The sequence below is a fragment of the Solanum lycopersicum genome, chromosome 3 (assembly GCF_036512215.1).
Source record: "Solanum lycopersicum chromosome 3, SLM_r2.1".
NCBI classification, from domain to species: Eukaryota; Viridiplantae; Streptophyta; class Magnoliopsida; order Solanales; family Solanaceae; genus Solanum; species Solanum lycopersicum.
Window position 1 is genome coordinate 49,528,333 of NC_090802.1, and position 21,306 is coordinate 49,549,638.

The window sequence follows — 21,306 nt, forward strand, 5'->3', positions numbered from 1 at the left end:
ATTCTTAGATTATTAGTCTATGTATTAAACGACCCTGATCAAGCATTGGAAATTAATCGCATGTTATCAATACAAATTTTATATTTATCAATCCATAAAATAAATATCAAACACTAAATATGTAACTAAACTAACGAATAAAACGAATTTGAATTTTAATAAACAAAATGACATAAAAATTGAAAAAATTCACATTGTATCCTTACTTTCAAATTTCAACATTAAGATATTTTTAAATTTAAAACATATATTCTCTGACAACTAAAATTATTACAAAAAAACTTCTAGTTGTTAATCACAAAAAGAAAAAACATTTCCATGAGACAATTAATTTTTAAAAATAAAAAATAAAATAAAACAGTTATAGATAATATGGGTTGGAAATATTCCATGGCTTCTATGATTTTTTTTTTTTTCCTTTTACTTCTTTCCACCACTAGTTGATTGGCATAAGTTGTCAATATTCTCATCATTTTTTTTTTGGTCGGTTTTTATTCTCATTATTTAATTACACATAATTCGATATTCTTTTTGCTTACATTATTGAGCTTCTATTAAATAAAATTTGAAAGTTTCTGCACCCTATACTCGTCAATTTAAAAAAATATAATATTGATCTAATTTGTTTATATGTAATAATAACGAATGGTTATCATCTCAAAATATATATAAAAAAAGATTAACTGAATAAGTTTATTAAATCTTCAAACACATTATTTATTTACATACTTTAGAAATCTATAATTTGTTGTTTTTCATTTTCATGAATTAAGAATATCATATCTTAACGGTAGAATAATTATCATATCATTATGTTCGATATTCATGTCGGAGTTCGATTAAATTTGAATTCGTTGGAATATAAATGATAAAGTGTTGTTTAATAAAGTCGACTTTGTATAAAAGATGATTCAAACCCGAAACCTTTTGTTAATGTCGGAAAAATACTTACCATTCCACCACATCTCTTATTAATGATAATGATATTTTTTAACATAACACTAAATAAACTAAAAAATAAAATAATTTGTCTCAAAGCGTGATTTATATAATTTTCTAAATGAAAAATAATGGTCAAATTGATCCTACGGAATTTGTTTCTTTTTACGTCCAAGTCAATTTGTGTGCTTTGACTTGAAGAAAAATAAAATTGACCACGTTGACTTTCTCTTTTTTTTTTTGTATTTTCCACCCCCTCTGTTTGATTAGAGCCTTAACAAATATTAAGAGAATAATAATAGTAATAAATATTATAGAGAATAAAAATACTAATAGTAATAATAATAATAAATAATAATTAGTCTTTAAAATTTATCAAAGATAAATAGTTTTGTGTTCCAATGATTGTTAAAGTTAATCGGGATTGTGGAAAAACTTAAAAAAATTCCATCAAAATCTTAAAAATCGCAACATAGATATTGCATAGGACACAATATAATAGTTAATAAATTATAAAAATTGTTAATTACTCTTTTCGTCTATTTTTATTTGTCATGTTACGCTTTTTGAAAATTAATTTAATTTATTTTCAAAGTTAAATTAGATTACATTAATTCGATATATTAAACAAATAATTTAGATATTCAAAAACTACACGAAAATACTATACATTGAAATTTTTTACATGTCATTATGATCAAAAAAAATATTATATATATTAGTCAATTTTTTTTAATTATTTAACTCTGAAAATAAAAAGTATGACAATTAATAGTAAACGGATTGATCAAATTACACGCAACTTAAAAAGTAGAGCAAAAATCATACCTCCAAATATAATTACCCCATTACTATTATGTTTTCATAGTTTCAATTAAATTTAACAATTCGATTTGATACTCTCTCGTCAAATAATAATTGTCTAATATATTAAAAATAGTTATTTAATAATATTTGTTCAATTTAGTAAATTAAGAGATAATTTATCTTTTGTGTTTATTTTACTCTTGTTATTAAATACTATTTGTCATCTAACATATTTCTCAAAGCATTAAATTTAATATAGTCAGACGATAAAATAATAATATTATCCCAAAATTTATTGTCTCGTAAAAGGTGTTTCAAGTTAATAGTCAACAATTATGATTTGATGGAGGGATAAATATCTGACGACGAAGACCAAAAATATTAATGTTTGCTAAAGTTGGAGAATTAAAACTGTTAAAGTGATATTTAAGGTACTACTTTCAACATATTATGAAATATAAGGGTTCAATTTTGTAATTTTCTTATAGCATATTATAAAAAAAGAATTTCTTTTAAAATATAATCAATAATTAGCCTCGTACCACTTGACGCTCCAAGAGTTTTTTTTTTTATTGTTGAATTTGATAGAAAATGTTTCACCAGTATAGTATTTTTTTCAATAAATTCAGATTAATAGAACTCCCAAAATATAAATTATTAGATTAAATAAATAAAATCTATTTATGGTGTAATTTGGAATATAAGTCAAAGAATAAAAATAAATCATGAAATATATTGTATGTCTCTTTTAGTGTTTAAAACAATCTATTTGAACTCGTAAAAAGAAAAAATAATAATAATATAATCAATTTGCAACTACCTAGTTATTATCTAAATCGTTTTCAATAACAATTTTTTTTTCCATTTAATTAAATTACTCACGCTACTAAATTTCATTTAAAAATGACATGTTGCAGATTCATAATTAAAGAACTGGCCAACAATAAAATCCAAATTAAATGGCTCAAGTTATCCCAGATTTTCAAGAAATAGAATCGTTTCTTTGAATTGGTATGAGTTTGTCTGCATCTATAAAATTTGGTACAACAAATATCGCAAGTTTATTATATAAATATTATTAATTTAAAATATGTGTATCATATAAATTTGTGATAAATATATCATTAATTTAAAATATGTGTATCACATTTATCGTGTCGTCAAAAGTTTGTTGGTAATTCATACGTTAAAATGATAATGTATGGATTAATTTATTCCACATGAGAAATAGAATAAGATGGAATATCACCTAATTTACCATAGCTGTTGATTTTTGTTACTCTATTCATCGTGATAAATGTAACACCAATATTGTAAGGGTGTGTATTGAATTAAATTTAGGCGGATTAAATTAGTAATTAAGTCACTTAATTAGTTAGTTTGGAATTTGCTTGAATCAAAATAAATTAAGATAAAAGTACTGCACAATTAGAATTGTTATACATTGTCGATAAATTATTAATAATTTCACATCAAATTTTAAGTAAGATACATTTCGATACATGTATTTGTATTCTAATATTATTGAATATTTTATACTAATATATAAAGGTTTTTAATTGAACAAACATATTTGTTCATGAAAGAATATGACTATTATGAAAAGTAATTTGTTTACTAAGAAACATGACTAATATGAAAAGTCATTGTTCATGAAAGTGCACAACTAGTATGAAAAGTCATCAATTAATGAAAGAAGTGATTGTTACGAAAAGTCATCAGTTAATAAAAGAACATAAATATTATGAAAAATCAATTTTTTTAAGTTCTATAAATACAAGAATTATGTAAAAATAGCTTAAGAAAAATCTGCAGGTAAATACAACAAAATAAGAAAAATCTGCAGGTAAATACAATAATTTTGTTGTATTCTGGCCTGGAGGGAGTTACTTGTATTTTCCCCGATATGCGTATGAACAATATCTCTTTAAGAAAAGCGATTTTTTATGTCTATAAACCATATTTTTTCTTTAATTTATACTTCCTTTCATTTTTTCTAATAAACCCACTAAAATAAGAAGAGAGGCGAGCGAGATAAAAGGGAAACAAACGAAATAGTCAATCTAATCCATATACATATGAATCACACCGATACATGTATCTAGGACACCAATACTAAGAGTGCAGCGAGCGAGATAGAAAATTAGATACATATGAATTCACTTGGATATAATATGTTTAAAACAAAGTCTAATCATGCTAAGTTTCATGATAATGAAAAGCGAAGAATAGAAAGATACTTATATGCTAAACTAATAAAATTTATGTAAATTACTCAATCAACGAATCATAACCCAATCCGCTCAACATAACATATGATCCCTCTCTTTTAAAACAATAATCATAACAATTGCTAAATGCCAAGACTAGATCATGGTAGGTTCATGTGAAGTTTTCATCCTGAAGCTCATGACCTATTTGTTTCTTTTAATCATTATACTAAAAATGTGTGTGATATTCACTAATAAAAAGATACCACTTTAGGCATTTTGGGTTTTTACCTTAAGCAACATGATTTTGCTGAGCTTTAGACTCATAATGTTCTTAAGTTTTTTTTTTCCTTCTCTAAAATCAATAGGACATAATTAAAACTAATGAATTAAATACATACAGACATATTATTTTTGAGAAAAATTGATTTATAAGCGCGCATTACATTTTTTTTATTTGCCAGATTGTATTACTTTTATTCGATTTGTTGATCTGTCATTTTGAATTCAATTCATTAGATCAACTCAATAACTAGATCACGATTAAATTCATAAATAACATAGGATGAATTTAGATTAATTTTGTCACTCCTTAATATCGTATACATTTTATGTGGGAAAGCTCTTACAATTACTAGTCATTTAAGGTGAAATATTTTAGATAATAACATCTTAAAATTTAGCGTGAAAATATTTTATCTCAATTAACTATATTAAACCCTCTTCTATATTAATATCTAATCACTTATTAGTTTGTATTTTCCTTCTATTCTGAATTATTTTTAGAAATATGCGTTTTGAGAAGGAAAAATAAATCTTAGAATATCTAGTTGCCTTAAATATGCATTTGGTGAAAATTTGCCTTAAGGCTTAAATTTGGTTTGTGAAATACTCCCTCTCTTCCATATTTAATTATCAATATTACTAAAAATTGTCAATTAACTTTGATATTGACCACTTATTCTTATTTTTTTAATGATTATTTATAAAAGATTTAATGATAGTTTATATATTTCTAAAGAACGCATGAACCAAAAATGTGAAAATCAATATGAAACGAATAGAGTGGTACATATTTTTTTTATTCAACACATAACAATACTTATTTGTTATAGACTTCGCACACTACTTAATAAACTATAAATAGAAGAGTAATTTACTATATTACTCTTCCAGTATAATTAGTACAATCAATGTCTTGAAAAAAATGCAATGGAGAAATGACTATAATTAATAACAAGGGTGTAAAATTAATCATTAATTTCATAAAATGGACAAATATTGTTCAACATACCGAAATAATACAGTTGACAAGTATTGTTAGACATTTTAAAACAGTAAATGAACAACTATTCATGAACGGAGGAAAGAACGGAGGAACGCATTTTAATTTATTTTCTTTTTTTTCAAACAAAAAAAAGAATCTAATAGTACTTGAACCAAACAAGTTAGTTTCTAAAAATTGACAAACATTACAAGTCGAAACAATGGTAGTACTAGTCATGAATATTTTTTAAAAAATATGTAGTAAGAATAAATGTTATTGTATTTATGAAACATACCACGTTTAAGACCAAACAAATAAACTATTTAACGTCGTTATTAACAGTAAATAAGAATAACTGTTAGCATGCAACCCAATTAAAGCACGCATAATTAAATGCTAATAACTGTTAGCATGGGGTATACGTAATTAATTCTGAAATTAACTGCTACACCATGGAAACCAAACCTAATCCAATGTGTAGTAATAAAATGATATAAATAAAAATTTAAGATTTTATAAGTAAATATTTGGATATGATTTTAATTGAAATTTGATAAAAAATAATATTTGAAAATTAAATGCATGTAAAAATAAGTTATAATCGTAAATTTTATGTACGAAAAAAAAATGAAAATACTATTTTTTTAAATAAAAAACATTAAAATCTATTAGTTCAAAGTTTGGAATTAAAATAACAATCAATCAAATCAACTAGCAATTCGTTGAAACAATTTCAATACTATATAAAATTTAGAAATAAAATCTTCGACTAAACAAAGACATAAATTTTATAAATTTTCATGTTTAATTTTTTCCAAGTGTGTATTTGTACTGACTTCAATTAATTCAAATTTACGTGAGGTGAAACTCGTTAAAAGAAAAATATGCTTCCTTGCAAGATCTTTTTTTCCATAATTGAGTTTGGTTACTTACTGTTTTTCCTTTCAAAAATATTTGTTTGGAAAACAATATACTTGACATGTTTTAAATTTTTTACCAAATATCAATTATTGTTCAAAAATGTTTTAGAATTAATTAGTCAAACTCAAACTTCTCACCAAACATACCTTTTTTGAAAAACACTTTTCAAACAAAGCCAATATTAAAAATGTACCCAAACCTTCAATAGTCATATTGCTCTATTTAATCCACTTCACTAAATAAAAAAATATTTAATAAAATAAGAAAAAAAAGTAGAACAAAATAATTCCATACAAAATAAAAAAGCTGAAAAATACAATAAAAAGAGAAGGGGACTCTGTAAATGAGACAGTTGTGGGCAAAAATAGGGTGGCGCACAATAGAAAAAAGTACCAAAAAGACCACATAGGAATAAGACTAGACCCTAATAATTTCGTAGTTATTTTATATTATTTGATTCATATTATTATCATAAATTAATTATTTAAAAATAATATATTTTATTAAACTTATGATATTATTAACGTTCTTTTGAAAATGTAATTTAGTTTTATTAATATAAGAATCAAGTAAAATAAAACGGTGATAGTAGTATAACTACTCTACAAATCTCGTTTCTCGGGCCATCGGTAATCACGAATATCAAGAATTTTTTTTTTCCTTTTTTTTTCTTTTTTACCCAAAAATTATTCTTTTTCTTTTTGGCCAAAAAATATTTCCTAATTTTAGATCTTTCTTCTTCTTCCATTAATTACACCCTTCTATTCTCTGTTTTTTTCTTTAATTTTATTTTTATTTTAATGGTCAGTCCTTTGTTTCTTCTTTGTTCAGAGAGGGAAGAGAGAGGAGGAGGAGGAGGAGGAGAAAGAAGAGTGTATTGTGTTGTGTTGTCTTTCTCTGATACATTTTTCTTTTTTCCCATCCATACAATTTCATTGAAACAAGCCGGACCCATGTGAGAAAATCTTCTTGGCCCTTCATTTTTCATATTTTCTTGATATTTTCCTATGCGAATCAGTAAATTTTTCATGTTAATCATTGTAAAAATTTGATCTTTTTTCTTATTCTTGTTGATGGGTGTTTTGGATAATCCTTTAAATGATATAAAGAGTCGAAATTGTTGTTGGGTTTGAAATTGGTTATTTATTTGGGTTTGAAAGTTAGGGTTCATATTTCTATGTAGATGGATAAAGAGGGGAAGGGGAGGGGGTGGGGGGTAGTACCCTTTATTGAAATTGAAGTATGTTATGTGGGGGAGACCAGGTTCAATGTGAGTGGATTGGGATCCATGCTGGATCTATTGTTTTTTTTTTGTTGTTGTTGTAATGGTTAAGAGGGGATAGTATAATTGTTTTTCTTGTTACTATAATAATGGAGTTTTTTGAATTTTTTAATCAGTTTTAGTCATCTTGGTAGTCGTGTTTTGGTGTTTGTTTACTAAATGCAATTTCCTTTCATTTGTTTATTTAGGTTTATATGAAGGATGGATTATTTAACACATTTCCTAGGGCTTAAAAAGATGATTTCTTGATGTGGGGTTTCATGGGGTGAACTCAAGGTATCATGGGTAGCTTCAGTGATGACGAAGGGGAATGTCGATTTTTCGATGCCCCGCAGAGTATTTCTCAGGGCTCTGATTTGGGTTCTAACTTTATCCCAATTCCTGATTCTGGCTCGGGGTTTGTCAATGGGGTTAGCTATGATGAGTGGATTAAAACCCCCAGAAGTGTTGTTGAGCGACGTAAGCAATTCCGTTGTTGGATGGGTTTGAGTTTAGATGGAATGTCTGGAGAAGATCCAGTAGATATAGGTGGAAGCTCCAATTTATCTACTGGGGAAATTGAAAGAATTATGGAAAGTAGTGGAGCTGTATTACGAACCTCAATTCACAAGGACGAGTTTTCTTCTTACCGGGCTTCTAGGCCTGGTTTGTGTGGGGGCGAAGGTTTGGATTCACCTAAACAGTTGGGTTCAAATCGGGATTTCTCATTTAGAAGTGGTAACGTTGATAGTGGAATTGGGTGCAATGTACATGTTCAGGCAGAGAATGGCCAGCACGGCAATAACAGGCCTGTCAGATTGGAACGACTGCTAATGTCTCGTGAGCTCGAGAACTCTCCATGTACGTCCCCTGTTATTGGGGAGCTTGGACAGGGAGAACTGGATAAAAATGGAGACATACCGAAGAAACTAAATGGAGTTAAGAGTCGGTTATTAAGCAGGCTACGGTCATTTACGTGCATAGCAAATGCCGAAGGGAGATGTCTTGAATTGAAGGATAACAATTCCAACCCTGTTCAGAGGTCTAGAGTTCAGAGGGTTAAAGTTCACCATTGTAAGAAACGGTTGAAGGAACTCTCTGCTCTTTTCACGGGGCAGGATATCCAGGCGCACGAGGGTTCAATTTTAACTATAAAATTCAGTTTTGATGGACAGTACCTAGCTAGTGCTGGTGAAGATAAGATTGTGCGGGTGTGGCAAGTGGTTGAAGATGAGAGATCCAATGAATTTGATATCCCAGAGTTGGATCCTTCGTGTATGTATTTCACGGTGAATCATCTTTCTCAATTGGCTCCTCTGGTGACAGATAAAGAGAAAAGTAGTAGTAAGTTGAAGGGCCTTAAGAAAACAAGAGACTCTGCTTGTGTCGTTTTCCCTCCAAAGGTCTTTCGAATTCTGGAAAAACCACTGCATGTGTTCCAAGGGCATACTGGGGAGGTATTGGATCTCTCGTGGTCAAAAAATAATGTAAGTTTATAAAATTGTCTTTGATCAACAGTTCTCTGAAAAATTTTGAAAGTAACTGTCTTTCTTGTTATGTATTGTTTCTGCAGTGTTTGCTCTCATCATCAACCTCTGAAAAATTCTGAAAGTAACCGTCTTTCTTGTTATGTATTGTTTCTGCAGTGTTTGCTCTCATCATCAACTGACAAAACTGTTCGTTTGTGGCAAGTTGGAAATGATCTGTGCCTCAGAGTTTTTCCACATAGTAATTATGGTATGTACATGCCTTCATTAAACTCCACTCTAGAATTATTTTGTGATTAAACATGTTTGTAGTGATTGAGTTTCATGCTGCATTACTCACTTTGGTTTTGCAGTGACTTGCATACAGTTTAACCCAGTGAACGATGAATACTTCATCAGTGGATCAATAGATGGGAAAGTTCGAATTTGGGCCATTAATAGCTGTCAAGTATTGGATTGGACTGACATCAGAGACATAGTGACTGCTGTTTCCTATCAACCTGATGGAAAGGTATGCTAATTTTCATCTTTTTAATCTTGGTATCCCTGTAGTACAGACTCAGAAAATTGAGCAAATTATTGAAACAAATAATCTGCTTCATATAGGGTGGGATTATTGGCTCAATGGCAGGCAGTTGTCGTTTTTTCAGTTTGGAAGGTAACATTCACTCTTTGGTTTGTGGTATTGTTATTTGCCGTCATTAGTATCTCCCAGAGTCAGTTTTTTTTAAAAAAAATTTATGGTATTGCAACACTAAATGTCAAATTGTTACTCGTATTTAAATGGAATGTGGCTGTTCTTTCAAAAAAAGATTTGATTTTCGAAAATGATGACATTTTTTCTAGTGGTCGTCTGCACTTCTTGGCCTCTTTTATTAGTCTTAATAGAAGTTAAAGAAGCACTTATTCAGGAGAACACAAATTACCTGATGTTACTGCTATTTGTAGCTATCATGTATAACTTAGTGATGTGTTATTTCTGGAGTGTCAAATTTGTTTGCAAGATTACAAGGAACATTTGGGAATATTTTGACTCAGTATTCCAGTCCATGCTTTTTTAGCGAAAATTTACAACATGTTATTTAGTTGGAGTTGAGACAAAGCTGTATTGTGACAGGTCATGAGATACAATTAGAGGAGCAGATGTGCTTGGCCAATAAAAAGAAGTCGATTTGCAAAAGGATTACTGGCTTTCAGGTAATATTACATCACCAAACTACAATTTGTGGTTCTGGTCAGATTTATTTTCTGATGTACCTTATGATGAGATGTGTATACATTGCTTTCTGAATGCAGTTTTTTCCACAAGACCCATCAAAAGTTATGGTTACTTGTGCTGACTCTCACGTCAGAATCCTAGATGGTGTCAATGTGATCGGCAAGTACAAAGGTTTGTTCCCTTCTCCTATTTCAGATAATATTCTATTTGATGTCTGTTTGCTCTGTCTTTTGAGTGCCTTATGCTTGCTTTGATGAATAAAGGCAATTTGAATAGCTGCAAAAGTGATGTGTGATTTTTTGTGACAGTGGGATGTATAGTAGACACATTTCTTTTTTCATTTCAGTACTGGTTGCGACTTGTGACTCCATTGTTGTTTTTAGGCTTAACTTCTTGCAGCTTCTTATCCTCTACTGATTTTAATTTACTTCTACTCTGTTCTATAGGTCCGCGAACTGCAGGAAACCATCTCTCTGCCTCTTTCACCTCGGATGGGAAGCATATTGTCTCAGCGTCTGAAGATTCTAATGTCTATGTATGGAATTGCGACGTTCCCAAAGATTATGAATCTCAACCTAAAGTGGTGAGGTCATCTGAGTTCTTCTCCAGTGATTCCACCATTGCAATACCCTGGTCCGGCTTGAAAATTGTAAATCCAGATAATGGACGGCATTGTGGAGGAGGACTAAGTCAAACTTCAAACAACGTATTACCCTTCATTTCCTCTCCTTATCTTTCTTTGGGCCGTGAGTTATTCCTTGAGGCAATTCCAAAAGGATCAGCAACCTGGCCTGAAGAGAAGCTTCCCGTGTCAAGTCCTCGGTCAACGTCTTCTGGGATGTGTAAATCTGAATACAACCTTCTGAGGAGTTCTTGCCAGAGCTCATCCAATTCTCATGCCTGGGGTTTAGTTATTGTTACTGCTGGCTACGACGGGCGAATAAGATCATTTCATAATTATGGGTTGCCTTTGCCACTTTGAGTAGTAGGTACTTATCTCCTCTTTCGGAGCCTCCTGTGGGATAATTTATGTTGTGGGCCGCCCTGCTTAAAACACTCCTTTTCATCCGGGTTTCAATGGAAGGATACAACAGTGTGTGTGTGTGTGCGCCATGCCCTTGCCACTAATTGATACATATCCTCTGGTTTATACTTGCACAGTTCATGCTGGTTGTCGGCTCTCATCAGAATGATTGAACTATTATTTTATCTGCCATTTGGTTCAACGAAGACGGGGATTGACGACATGACACTAGTGAGAAGGCTAGGTGGGCAGCTCTTGGTGCACTGGTTTTTTAGCTGCGAAATTGTACATGAATCTGAGTTCACTGCAGATGTGATAATACTTCCAGGCAAGTGCTCTCTCTAGCAAGTGCTTTCTCTGTCTGATAAAAGAAGTGGGAGTTAAGAGGGGTATGCCGTTGTGACTCGGGTATTACACTAACACAGATGTCATTTCCATTTTATAGCTTTAAAAGATAGATTTAGTACTTTCAATCTTTGAAAAAGGAAAAAAGAAAGGTCAGATTTAGTAGTGTCACGGTGTTGATGATGAATGTTGACTCATCACGTCAATTGTTAGTTGTGTACAGTAGTAGTTGTCGTTAGTGTATATGCATTGAGTTTATAAGGACTCTCCTACAAAGTAAAAAATTACACCCAATTGAACCTGATGTTGAGGTTCATCAATTTTTGTATCCAATCTTGTCGCTTGATGTTCATGAAATTTAAATTTGTAATAGTATTTTCATGAATATGGATCTGGCTCAAGAGTGTTGTTAATTGAGATTCTTATCAACTTGACTGTATCATGGAACTAATAGTTGAGATTAAACAGTCATTCAAGGTAGTGCATATTCCAGAGACAGTTTATTGTTTGGAAGGATTTGGTCCATGAATTAATTCCTAAAGCACTAATTGACTAACAACCGTACTCTTTGGTGGCTGAAAAATTCTTAACTGGAATTTTGTTCATAAAGTAGCCCCACAGGCCCGCTACTTTTTTCTTTCAATATTAGCAAACACAAGTCTGGCACCAAGGAGGTGTGATATGTATAGATAAATGCATAAACACGAGTTATAATCTGTAGATATTTTGAAATATAAATAGCATTTCTGTCACCGTAACTTCCGATATGATGAGGTGAAGGAGAAGGAAAATGCATACCAGTGCATTTAATGTACTACAAAGACACTTTTAACAGACAACACACTTTTATACAATCCTATCACAAGTCTACTAAAACGTTACAACTTATACCAGAGTGAATCCACTCTGTTGATGGAGAAGAAGAATGAAACCCATGCTGATGGAGCCAAAGGACCACTTCAGCAAATTTGCAGCATGATCCCAGTTCTGAGAAAAAACAAAGATAAAGCAGCATTGTAAGTTGTCTAGGTGAGAGATAAAGCTGCAAAAGTATGGTGGACATGAGAAAAGAAGCAAATCATGGATCCCAACCAAACTTTTGTTCAAGCAGCAACACAAATTATCAAAAGAAAAAGGTAAAAGCATCGCTGAAGTAGGTATCACTATCTAAAGAAATTATCAACTATACATTATTATGTATTTCATTGCGAAAGATGTAAGTCTGAAACAGCACAAAAATTTGGCATCAAGAATGTTCCAAGTCTTCGACTCATATCAACCAAGCCTTTTGTTCAGGTAAGCTCTTCTAGAACCAAAACACTAGTGACCTCTTCCATTAGTCTAAGCAAACAGTCGACAGTTCATCAATAGAATTGTGATTGGCAAGATGACATTGGTTTGGGATATACAGAGGGCTCGAAAGTCTTTTATCTGAGCAACACTACACAATCCTCATTTCAGTATATGACCTTTACTCTTTAGATATTCCAACAGGAAGCGTTCTCTCTACTTTATAATTGACCAATCCCATTACAGAACAGGCATAATCTAACCAAGTACAACAGAGTCGAGGCAGATCCACTCGAGAGTATTCTTGTTAGAGTAAATACAATTACAGTTAACCATAGTTTCTCCCCAGGTCAACACAAAGGCAACTGTAATCATTCTAATCAAGACAAGTTGAGGCCATGCAGCAGCACAATTTTTGTGGTGAGTGAAGTAACAAAGATGTTCTACACCTAAAATAGATTCACAAATCATCTCATATCTAAACTATAGGAATTATATATATTACTACGAACCATGTGTAGTAATAACATTTATGATCCACTTAACGAACTGCACACTCCACAATGTCATAATCCTATCTGACAATGTTAAAGAAGTAGCTCTTAAAACAAAATATGGAAGTTGCTGTAGTGCCCAAAGAGGTCCTCATTTCATTTAACAACTCTGGCATCTAACTAAAGAGCAATAAAGAGTAACACAACATTGATCAAACAATATCAATACATTGCTAAAGTTTAGGTATAGCGGCTATTAAGTTCACTTTCATCCATGTAGTTACAATTTAAGAGGATAAACCATCAAATACACCTCCTTTAATCTTCTTTTTTCCCACTTCCAACTTTTCCTTCTGACACAAGAGGACCTATCATTCCTGAAGAGTTGCTCAACTTGATCAGTACTTCAATTAACTTCAGTCTCCGACGCTCCATAAACCAAAATATCATCCATTTGGCAGACAAACTTGCACTGCAAACATAGAACTGTTCTTAGCCTAAACCTGCATATGAAAGAGGAGCTTCTACTTCTAACCGTGATTTCTCCTCAAACAGTCAAGAAACTAGCACTGGTTGTTCCAACAACACTTACAGTAAAAAAAACTAATCATTCAAGGGTACAAGCTACAAAGTGTTAAGAAAGATAGGATGCTGCTTGGTCGTTGCTGATGCATCCGAGTCTGATGCAACTTAGGCTAGCTCCCTGTATATGTCCTTTCCTCCATTGTATATTTCCAAATTTCTCCATTGATTTTAGTATCCAACAGAAATCATTGTATATATGTCCCAAAATTTTCCATTGTTTTTGGTCAAAGTAACCAAACTTGATAGACCAAGTACGGGTTCCCACACCCCACCCACACCCATGTCATGTCGACACATAGTGATTAGTCCAAGAAACTTAGGAGCTAGCTGTTAAAGCATTAAATATGCTTCTATATGTGCACATTCTTCTTGTCATGGCTGTCCCTCTTTACTTTCTATATATTCCTACAGCAGAATTTTATGACACAAACATGCAATAAACAACCATTAGAACAAGTTAACTTACCTAAACTAACATAAACTGGAAAAAAGGATAACGAAACCTTAATTCAATAGTGTTAAATACAAGTTAGTAGCATTGCATATACATACTCATGTATTGACACACATAATACACAAACATGCTATGTTGTTTCAGGACCATAAAGTCCAGAGAATGATTCTCAATACCAAAATACAACAATGCTTACAAAATTGACAGCTTACTCTTTTCTAGTAGTTCAAGCTAATTCAAGTAAAATACATTACATCGTGAGCGCAAATCAGCTCAAAACAATCACTACGTTGCTTCCGTGCTATCCTCTCAACAAAATTACGACACTAGCAAACGAAAACTCAAAATTCACAACAGAAACAGGCAATTTTTTTTTAAAAAAAATTACCTAATCAAACGGGGAGGTTATCAGCGGAGGTAGGATTAGTGGTGGCAGCGCAGGAATCGAGGTGAGAAGAGAGGGCGGAGATCATGAGAGGGCGCTCTTTAGCTTCTTCCTCTTCCTCATCGTCTGATTCGGAAGTGTTGAGATTCACACACGAGCATCGTTCCAAGGATGCGAAAAACGCCGATGCAACACTAGTACCAAACCACCTCGCCAAACCGTCGAGCTTCTCGTAGGACATGATCGGTAGGATTCTGAACTGTTCGCCAAAAGATTTGATGGATCAAAAGAGAAAAACCCTAATCAACTGAACAGTTGGGCGAAAAGATAGAGATGGAACAAGGCGAAAATGGTCAATGAGGACAGCTGGTGGCTTCTCCTCATATATATATATATACACCCAGCTTAGTCTTACCAATTACTTTTAAGAAAATACCTTTTCAAACTTCCCCCGCTATTTAGTCATAATTAAAGAGTCGTGTGTAACATATAAGTTTTTATTTGATTTGAAAAATTATATATAATAACAAACTAATAATCTAATATAAATAGAGTAGTTAAGATTTAATTTAATTGTGTTTCCTAGCAAAAGTTTGTAAAAAATTGTCAGGCGTCTCTTTTCTAAATATCTCGCTCGCCACTCTCCTTCAATCTCTTACTCGCTTTCTCACTTTTTATATAAACACAAATGTATAAAAATTGTTTCTAATTGTATAAAACAGAGAAACTTGTTCAAATACATATATTTTTGTTCCCTTCTCTCCCTTCTTCTAGATCTCGCTCAGCCACTCTTCCAAATCTCGCTCGCCACCCTCGTCTTTCTCACTTATACAAATAGAAGCGAAATGTATAAATTGCATTTCTGTTTGTGTAAAGCGTGAGAAAATTGTATATATACATGCAAGTACATATATTTTCGTCTTATACACTTATAATAATACAATTCGTTTTTATATAGTTCTCTGACCAATTGTCTTTCTCTTTCTTGTTTTATACAATTTGCTTCGACTGTATATGTATAGCGAATTATATTGTTTCTATGTTTGTTATGGAGCGCAATTATGCAAACTTTTTTATATCATACAAATATGAATTTTTTATTTGCTATATGTGAAAGTTGTCCTTTTTAATATGATATTTAATTCAGCTAAAATTAACTTTTTTATTAACTAGGTAATTAGACCATCAGGGAAAAATAAAATAAAAAAAGAGTAGAGTCTAGATGCCACGTAGGATAGAGATGTATCTACAGTTCTGGGGTTATGAATGGATAAGTCCATGTATGATATGAGAACAACGGAGGTGCTGCCAATAATACTCACAAAAATAAAATAAAAATGGCGTCAATATCTATTCCTTTAGCGTATAAATCTCATTATCTCCTTCGTTCCCCAGTTTATCGCCCTTTGCAACTTCACTCACCCATCCAAATCAAATGTTCAGGTACGATTCTCGATTTTTTTTTATCATACTCAAAAATTTTCATAAATGTTCAAGCTGAAATCGCATCTGAATTTAGTTTATGATCTATGTTTGATTGATGCACCTGGAGGCAGCTTCCAAGGATTGTTCCAACAGTGAGGAAAGTTCAACTCAGTTTAAGCAACTTAGGAATGTTGCTTGTGGATTCCTTGCTGTTTGGGCACTTTCTTCTGTTTCTCCCGTTATTGCTGCTGGTCAGGTTGGGCCAAATGCCTTTCTTCAATGTGTTCTTGTTTACATATAGGTTGAGCAGTGAATAGGGCTGACCTTTTGTGTTGTTACGGTATTGAATTGTGTTGTTAATTGCATCTCATCTAAAACTTGGTCTAAAATCTGTATAATTTTTTTTGTTTTAAAATGTGTGGACGGTTCTTTTCTTAGCTAAGTACGTATAGATATTTTGATGGGCCTTAGATTATGCCAAAGCTAAATTGTGTGAGCCAATTTACCCAAAAGGTTATTGCCATTTATGTTTTTAGTTTGGCAAATAAGTAGAGCCTAAATCCAGTTGGCATTAAGAAATTCAAAGTGAGTTGTATAGTTTTTCGATCCACGTGATGATTAACTCCTGATATGTACGTTTAAGTATCTAAGACTTTAATTAACTATATTGTTTATGTGAAAACATGGAAATCTAGGTTTGAGCTACATGGGATTCGAGATATTTGGTGTTTTACGGAAGTGTGTCTTATAAAAGGGAAAAGGGTCAAATTTGCCTCTTTTTTGTTTCAAATCGAGCAACTTTGCCATCCATTAGACTTTTTGATCTAATGTTAACTGCCAATGTGAAAATTATTTTGTATCCTTGACCCCTAATGGAGCTCCAAATTGAAAGCATTGTCGAAAATTGAAGGGTATAAAAATGACAATTTAGTGACTGCAAGGAATAAATGGACTAAAAGCCTAATGCAACATTGAGCAACTTTGATACTACAATGGCAATGTTGAGCTATTTCTCCTCATAAAATGGGAGAAAACATTTTACAGCTCATGTTCTCGAAACAGGAAATAAGCCTACGTGCATTTTGACTCAGAATTAATATATCAGGACTTGTCATAGCTTCATAGGTCCATACATGTATGCAAGATTACCGTTTTTTTTTACATTTTGGGTTGATTTTGCAGAGATTACCTCCATTATCAACAGATCCAGATAGGTGTGAACGGGCCTTTGTTGGCAACACAATAGGTCAAGCCAATGGTGTTTACGATAAGCCACTTGATCTGCGCTTTTGTGATTACACAAATGAGAAAACTAATCTTAAGGGGAAGTCACTTGCAGCAGCACTCATGTCTGATGCAAAATTTGATGGTGCAGACATGACTGAAGTGATCATGTCTAAGGCTTATGCTGTTGGTGCTAGTTTTAAGGGTAAGTTCACTTTACACTTTTGCAGAAGATATTCCGTCCCTGTGTTTTTAAGGCAACTGAAGAAGCAAAAGGCTAAAACTAAAAAGAAATGCAAGAAATAAGGGAAATATTGAGTGCAGCTGATTGAATTATTATAAGACATATATATCCAAACATTCATGTCCATGGTACTGGTAAATTAGTATTTCATGATATTTATAATGAGGTCCTTAACCTGATTAAATAACAGATACGTTGTACTTTAATTTGTAATTTGCCTCTAATGTCAAGGCCGGTTGAAACAGTAGGAATTGTGTAGAAATTTGCACATTGATAGAGTACTTTTCAACTACTCAGTTTTTTGAGAAAGATGAAATAGAAATTGAGATTAAGCACCTGTGATCTTTATTGCCTCGCCAACTGACTAATACTAATGACTCTTTTCTCATCAAAACTACTTGCGTATCGGATGGATGTTGTGTGTCTGAATTTAAGTTAAGCTGAAGCATCTTTATAGGAGAGTGCATGTTTTGGTAGATTAGGTACTGCTCTTTTTTTTCTAGCTTTCTTGTTCTTCTCTTCATTGAAACAAAACCAATTGAATCTGAAGTGTTTATATTTGGAGTATACATGTTCTAGAAAATCATGGTAGTATTGCCCCACGAGGCTTTCTCTGATTTTCGCCAGTAGCCATGGGTAAATTTGACAACAACCACTATAATGTCTCGCTGGGAAGGGCTAAAGAATGACTTAAGCTTTCTATGTGTGTATGTGTTGTTTTGAATACTTTCTTCTTTTTCAAAGTTGGAAATCTGACTCTTCAGTACATACAGGGACAGACTTTTCGAATGCTGTTCTCGATCGGGTGAACTTTGAGAAAGCCAACCTCCAGGGAGCTTCATTTAAGAACACTGTACTATCTGGATCTACCTTCAATAATGCACAACTTGATGGTGCAGATTTTGAGGACACAATCATTGGCTACATTGATCTACAGAAGATATGCACGAATAAAACTATTGACGAAGAAGGAAGAGTTAACTTGGGTTGTCGATAACCTTATGCTATTGTCCAGTTTTTTCGGACTTGATTCATCTTCCATGCTCCGTGGAATACTTGAATGTAAGCTACTACTTGTATATTTGTCATTTTGGTATAGCAAAGTGAGCGAGTGAGTTATCCTGGTAATGTCAACTAAGATTCAACTCTTCTTGTAACTTACATTGTTTATACCTGATAGTCTAATTAAGCATCAATTTTCAACTGATGAACTTATGTTTGGTTTTCTAGAAACAAATCATTCTGTAATTTGCTCCATTTATGATTTGTTATCGTGGACAAGAAATATGCATCAGGCAATTGGGGACTTGAACAGTGGGATATTATGGGAGATCTGTCTAACGGCAAAAGGCCAAGCTATACTTTGGAAGTTACTGACAGGATATTTTAAGCGAATTGGTAGTGTATATGAGTATTGTTGTTCTCTGTTAGAAACTGTTACCCCTCCTAAATTGGAACTCTTAACAATTGAGATGGTGAAGTACTTAAAAGTTACGCAGTTGAGGGAGATGGTGAAGTACTTTTGTTTGTTTGTTTTTGTTTTTGTTTTTTTACCCGTTCCCCAGGAGCTCCCACCTTTTTGCTCCCTTGGTGACTCGACCTCACAACCTTCAGGTTGGAAGTGAGGGGGGCTTACCTCCGAGGAACTTCTTGTCGATGGTGAAGTGCCTAAAGTTACCCAGTTGGAGCATTTCTTTTTCTCAAAATTCTCTCTTATTTCTTTAGGGAAAGTTAATCCAAACTTCAATAGTATATAAATAAAGCCCTTTTTGCAACTTCAAAAGTATATTCCTTACTGTTTAGCAATAGGTATATCTCAATCCCACATTGACGAAAGCATAAAAAGAAAAGATTCTCATCCAATAGAAGGTGGCCCATATGAATATTCCTTGCCTAATTTGACACTCCAGAACTTCAGCTGGAACGCCCATTTTTGAAGGAAAGCATCCCAAACAGGTGCCTTTCTTCACCCAAGCTGCTGACATGCAGACATAAAAAAAAGTTGCAGCAACCTGTGACGACCAAGCCGAGCAATGGATAAGGTTTTCAACACACCCCTGGCTCATCTGCTCGGTGCATTGCTTGTTCTTCTTGCACCAATTTTCCTTCAAGGTAAGCAAGTGATTGCTTTATATTCACAGCGCGTGTTTTATATACCCTGTCAGTTGGATATAATTGGAACTTCCTTTTTGGTAATAGGAGTTGAAGGAACAATTGGTGTCAATTATGGTACAGTTGCTGACAACCTCCCTCCCCCAGTCCAAGTTGCTAGCTTCCTCCGTGAATCCACCTTTATCCGCCGTGTGAGGCTCTTTGACGCCAACCCAGAAATCTTGAAAGCATTTGCTAACACTGGCATTTCAGTGACTGTTAATGTCCCCAATGATCTAATTCCGCAGCTTACCATGTTGAGTTTTGCCCAGCAATGGGTGGAAATTAACGTCCTGCCTTACGTCCCTGCCACCAACATAGTGAGAATACTTGTTGGCAACGAAGTAATTTCAACTGCCAACAAGTTACTTATTGTGAGCCTAGTCCCTGCTATGGAAACCCTCCATGCTGTCCTTGTTGAAAAGTCTTTGGATCGTCACATCCAAATTTCTACTCCACATTTCCTAGGTATACTCTCAAATTCAAGCCCGCCTTCTACTGGGAAATTTAGACCAGGATATGACATCCATGTGCTCAAGCCATTGCTTGATTTCCTTAGAGCTACTAATTCACCATTCATGGTAAACCCATATCCATTTTTTGATTCTTCTGATAACACACTTGATTATGCACTCTTTAGGCCTAATTCAGGGGTCTTCGACGAGACCACACAACTCACGTACACAAACATGTTGGATGCACAATTAGATGCAGTTTTTTCAGCCCTGAAGCTCCTGGATTTCGAAGACATTGAGATTGTCATAGCTGAAACTGGATGGCCATCAAGAGGAGATCCAGGGCAAGCAGGAGTAGACACTGGAATTGCAGCGGAATACAACAGAAAGCTCATACAACACGTGATGTCTGGAATTGGGACACCTCTAATGCCCAACAGGACATTTGAAACCTACATTTTTGCGCTCTTCAACGAGGACTTAAAGCCAGGGCCAACATGTGAAAGAAATTTTGGGCTTTTCAAACCTGATATGACGCCAGTCTATGACATAGGAATCTTACATCCAAGGGTTGCTAATGCTGCTGCCAATACTGATCATAGCAGAACCAATTTGTTACTGCTTCTGCTGGTGTGCTTGATGTGTTTTTGAAATTGACTTCGGCTTGCAGGCTGAAGCAAATTTTCCGTCATGCCGGCACCCAATGGGGAAGACATTGCGTCTTTCGAAATCAGAGACAAGTAAGGAAGCAGGAACATCAAATATGTAATGTGGATTGCGTTTCTATCTGTGTTGATGGGCTCTTCAAATGGAATTAGTTTCAACGCAGACAAATCCAATATGAAAGTCCGTGCTTTCTTTCCAACACTGTTCGAGCTCATACCATGTATGCCTATGAATGTTTACTATCAAGCTAGCTCGAAGCCTTAAAGAAATGGATCGTGGGCGAAAAAGTCCATGGCGGACTCAACAACAGCACGCCCAAAACTGTTGCAACAGAGCAATTGAAATGACCAACAGTACATACACCAACACATCATTATATACTTGTAAAATTAAAATTAACCTAATTACTAATCTTTTATATATATATATATATATATTTGAATATTCTTCTCT

At 33.2% G+C, this 21,306-nt stretch overlaps 3 protein-coding genes and 1 long non-coding RNA gene across 6 annotated transcripts; 3 read left to right on the plus strand and 1 right to left on the minus strand.

Moving 5' to 3' along the window:
• The first annotated feature begins 6,772 nt into the window (after positions 1–6,772).
• LOC101265109 (uncharacterized) lies at positions 6,773–11,909 on the plus strand. Of its 2 annotated transcripts, XM_010319736.4 has the most exons (9): positions 6,773–7,099; positions 7,615–8,892; positions 9,052–9,142; positions 9,246–9,403; positions 9,499–9,550; positions 10,010–10,089; positions 10,189–10,282; positions 10,558–11,100; positions 11,273–11,909. In XM_010319736.4, exons 2-8 carry the CDS (start codon positions 7,708–7,710, stop codon positions 11,091–11,093), a joined length of 2,196 nt encoding a protein of 731 aa, XP_010318038.2. In that variant the 5' UTR covers positions 6,773–7,099; positions 7,615–7,707; the 3' UTR covers positions 11,094–11,100; positions 11,273–11,909. The 2 variants fall into 2 exon arrangements, with proteins under 2 accessions (XP_010318038.2, XP_004234989.2); XM_004234941.5 differs by having other exon boundaries at positions 10,558–11,909.
• A 279-nt stretch (positions 11,910–12,188) lies between these two features.
• On the minus strand, positions 12,189–15,152 carry LOC101264902 (uncharacterized). Its single transcript, XR_002027343.3, has 2 exons — positions 14,692–15,152; positions 12,189–12,467 (listed from the first exon to the last, which is right to left on the minus strand). It is a non-coding gene; the product is annotated as an uncharacterized lncRNA (long non-coding RNA).
• Positions 15,153–15,920: 768 nt separating this feature from the next.
• Positions 15,921–18,788, plus strand: LOC101264410 (thylakoid lumenal 17.4 kDa protein, chloroplastic). Of its 2 annotated transcripts, none has more exons than XM_004234939.5 (4): positions 15,921–16,131; positions 16,245–16,369; positions 17,296–17,542; positions 18,355–18,788. In XM_004234939.5, exons 1-4 carry the CDS (start codon positions 16,026–16,028, stop codon positions 18,576–18,578), a joined length of 702 nt encoding a protein of 233 aa, XP_004234987.1. In that variant the 5' UTR covers positions 15,921–16,025; the 3' UTR covers positions 18,579–18,788. The 2 variants fall into 2 exon arrangements, with proteins under 2 accessions (XP_004234987.1, XP_025885704.1); XM_026029919.2 differs by having other exon boundaries at positions 15,978–16,131; positions 16,208–16,369.
• Positions 18,789–19,025: 237 nt separating this feature from the next.
• Positions 19,026–21,306, plus strand: LOC101253872 (glucan endo-1,3-beta-glucosidase). Its single transcript, XM_010319733.4, has 2 exons — positions 19,026–19,693; positions 19,781–21,306. Exons 1-2 carry the CDS (start codon positions 19,615–19,617, stop codon positions 20,836–20,838), a joined length of 1,137 nt encoding a protein of 378 aa, XP_010318035.1. The 5' UTR covers positions 19,026–19,614; the 3' UTR covers positions 20,839–21,306.

Excerpts from the sequence above, each read along its gene's own strand:
- LOC101265109 (XM_004234941.5), top strand. The coding sequence starts at position 7,708 with ATGGGTAGCTTCAGTGATGACGAAGGGGAATGTCGATTTTTCGATGCC. Across the intron at positions 9,551-10,009 it reads TCGTTTTTTCAGTTTGGAAG|GTCATGAGATACAATTAGAG; the intron begins GTAACATTCACT and ends GTATTGTGACAG. Across the intron at positions 10,283-10,557 it reads TGTGATCGGCAAGTACAAAG|GTCCGCGAACTGCAGGAAAC; the intron begins GTTTGTTCCCTT and ends TCTGTTCTATAG.
- LOC101264410 (XM_004234939.5), top strand. The coding sequence starts at position 16,026 with ATGGCGTCAATATCTATTCCTTTAGCGTATAAATCTCATTATCTCCTT. Across the intron at positions 16,370-17,295 it reads CCGTTATTGCTGCTGGTCAG|AGATTACCTCCATTATCAAC; the intron begins GTTGGGCCAAAT and ends TTGATTTTGCAG. Across the intron at positions 17,543-18,354 it reads TGTTGGTGCTAGTTTTAAGG|GGACAGACTTTTCGAATGCT; the intron begins GTAAGTTCACTT and ends CAGTACATACAG.
- LOC101253872 (XM_010319733.4), top strand. The coding sequence starts at position 19,615 with ATGGATAAGGTTTTCAACACACCCCTGGCTCATCTGCTCGGTGCATTG. Across the intron at positions 19,694-19,780 it reads TGCACCAATTTTCCTTCAAG|GAGTTGAAGGAACAATTGGT; the intron begins GTAAGCAAGTGA and ends TTTTGGTAATAG.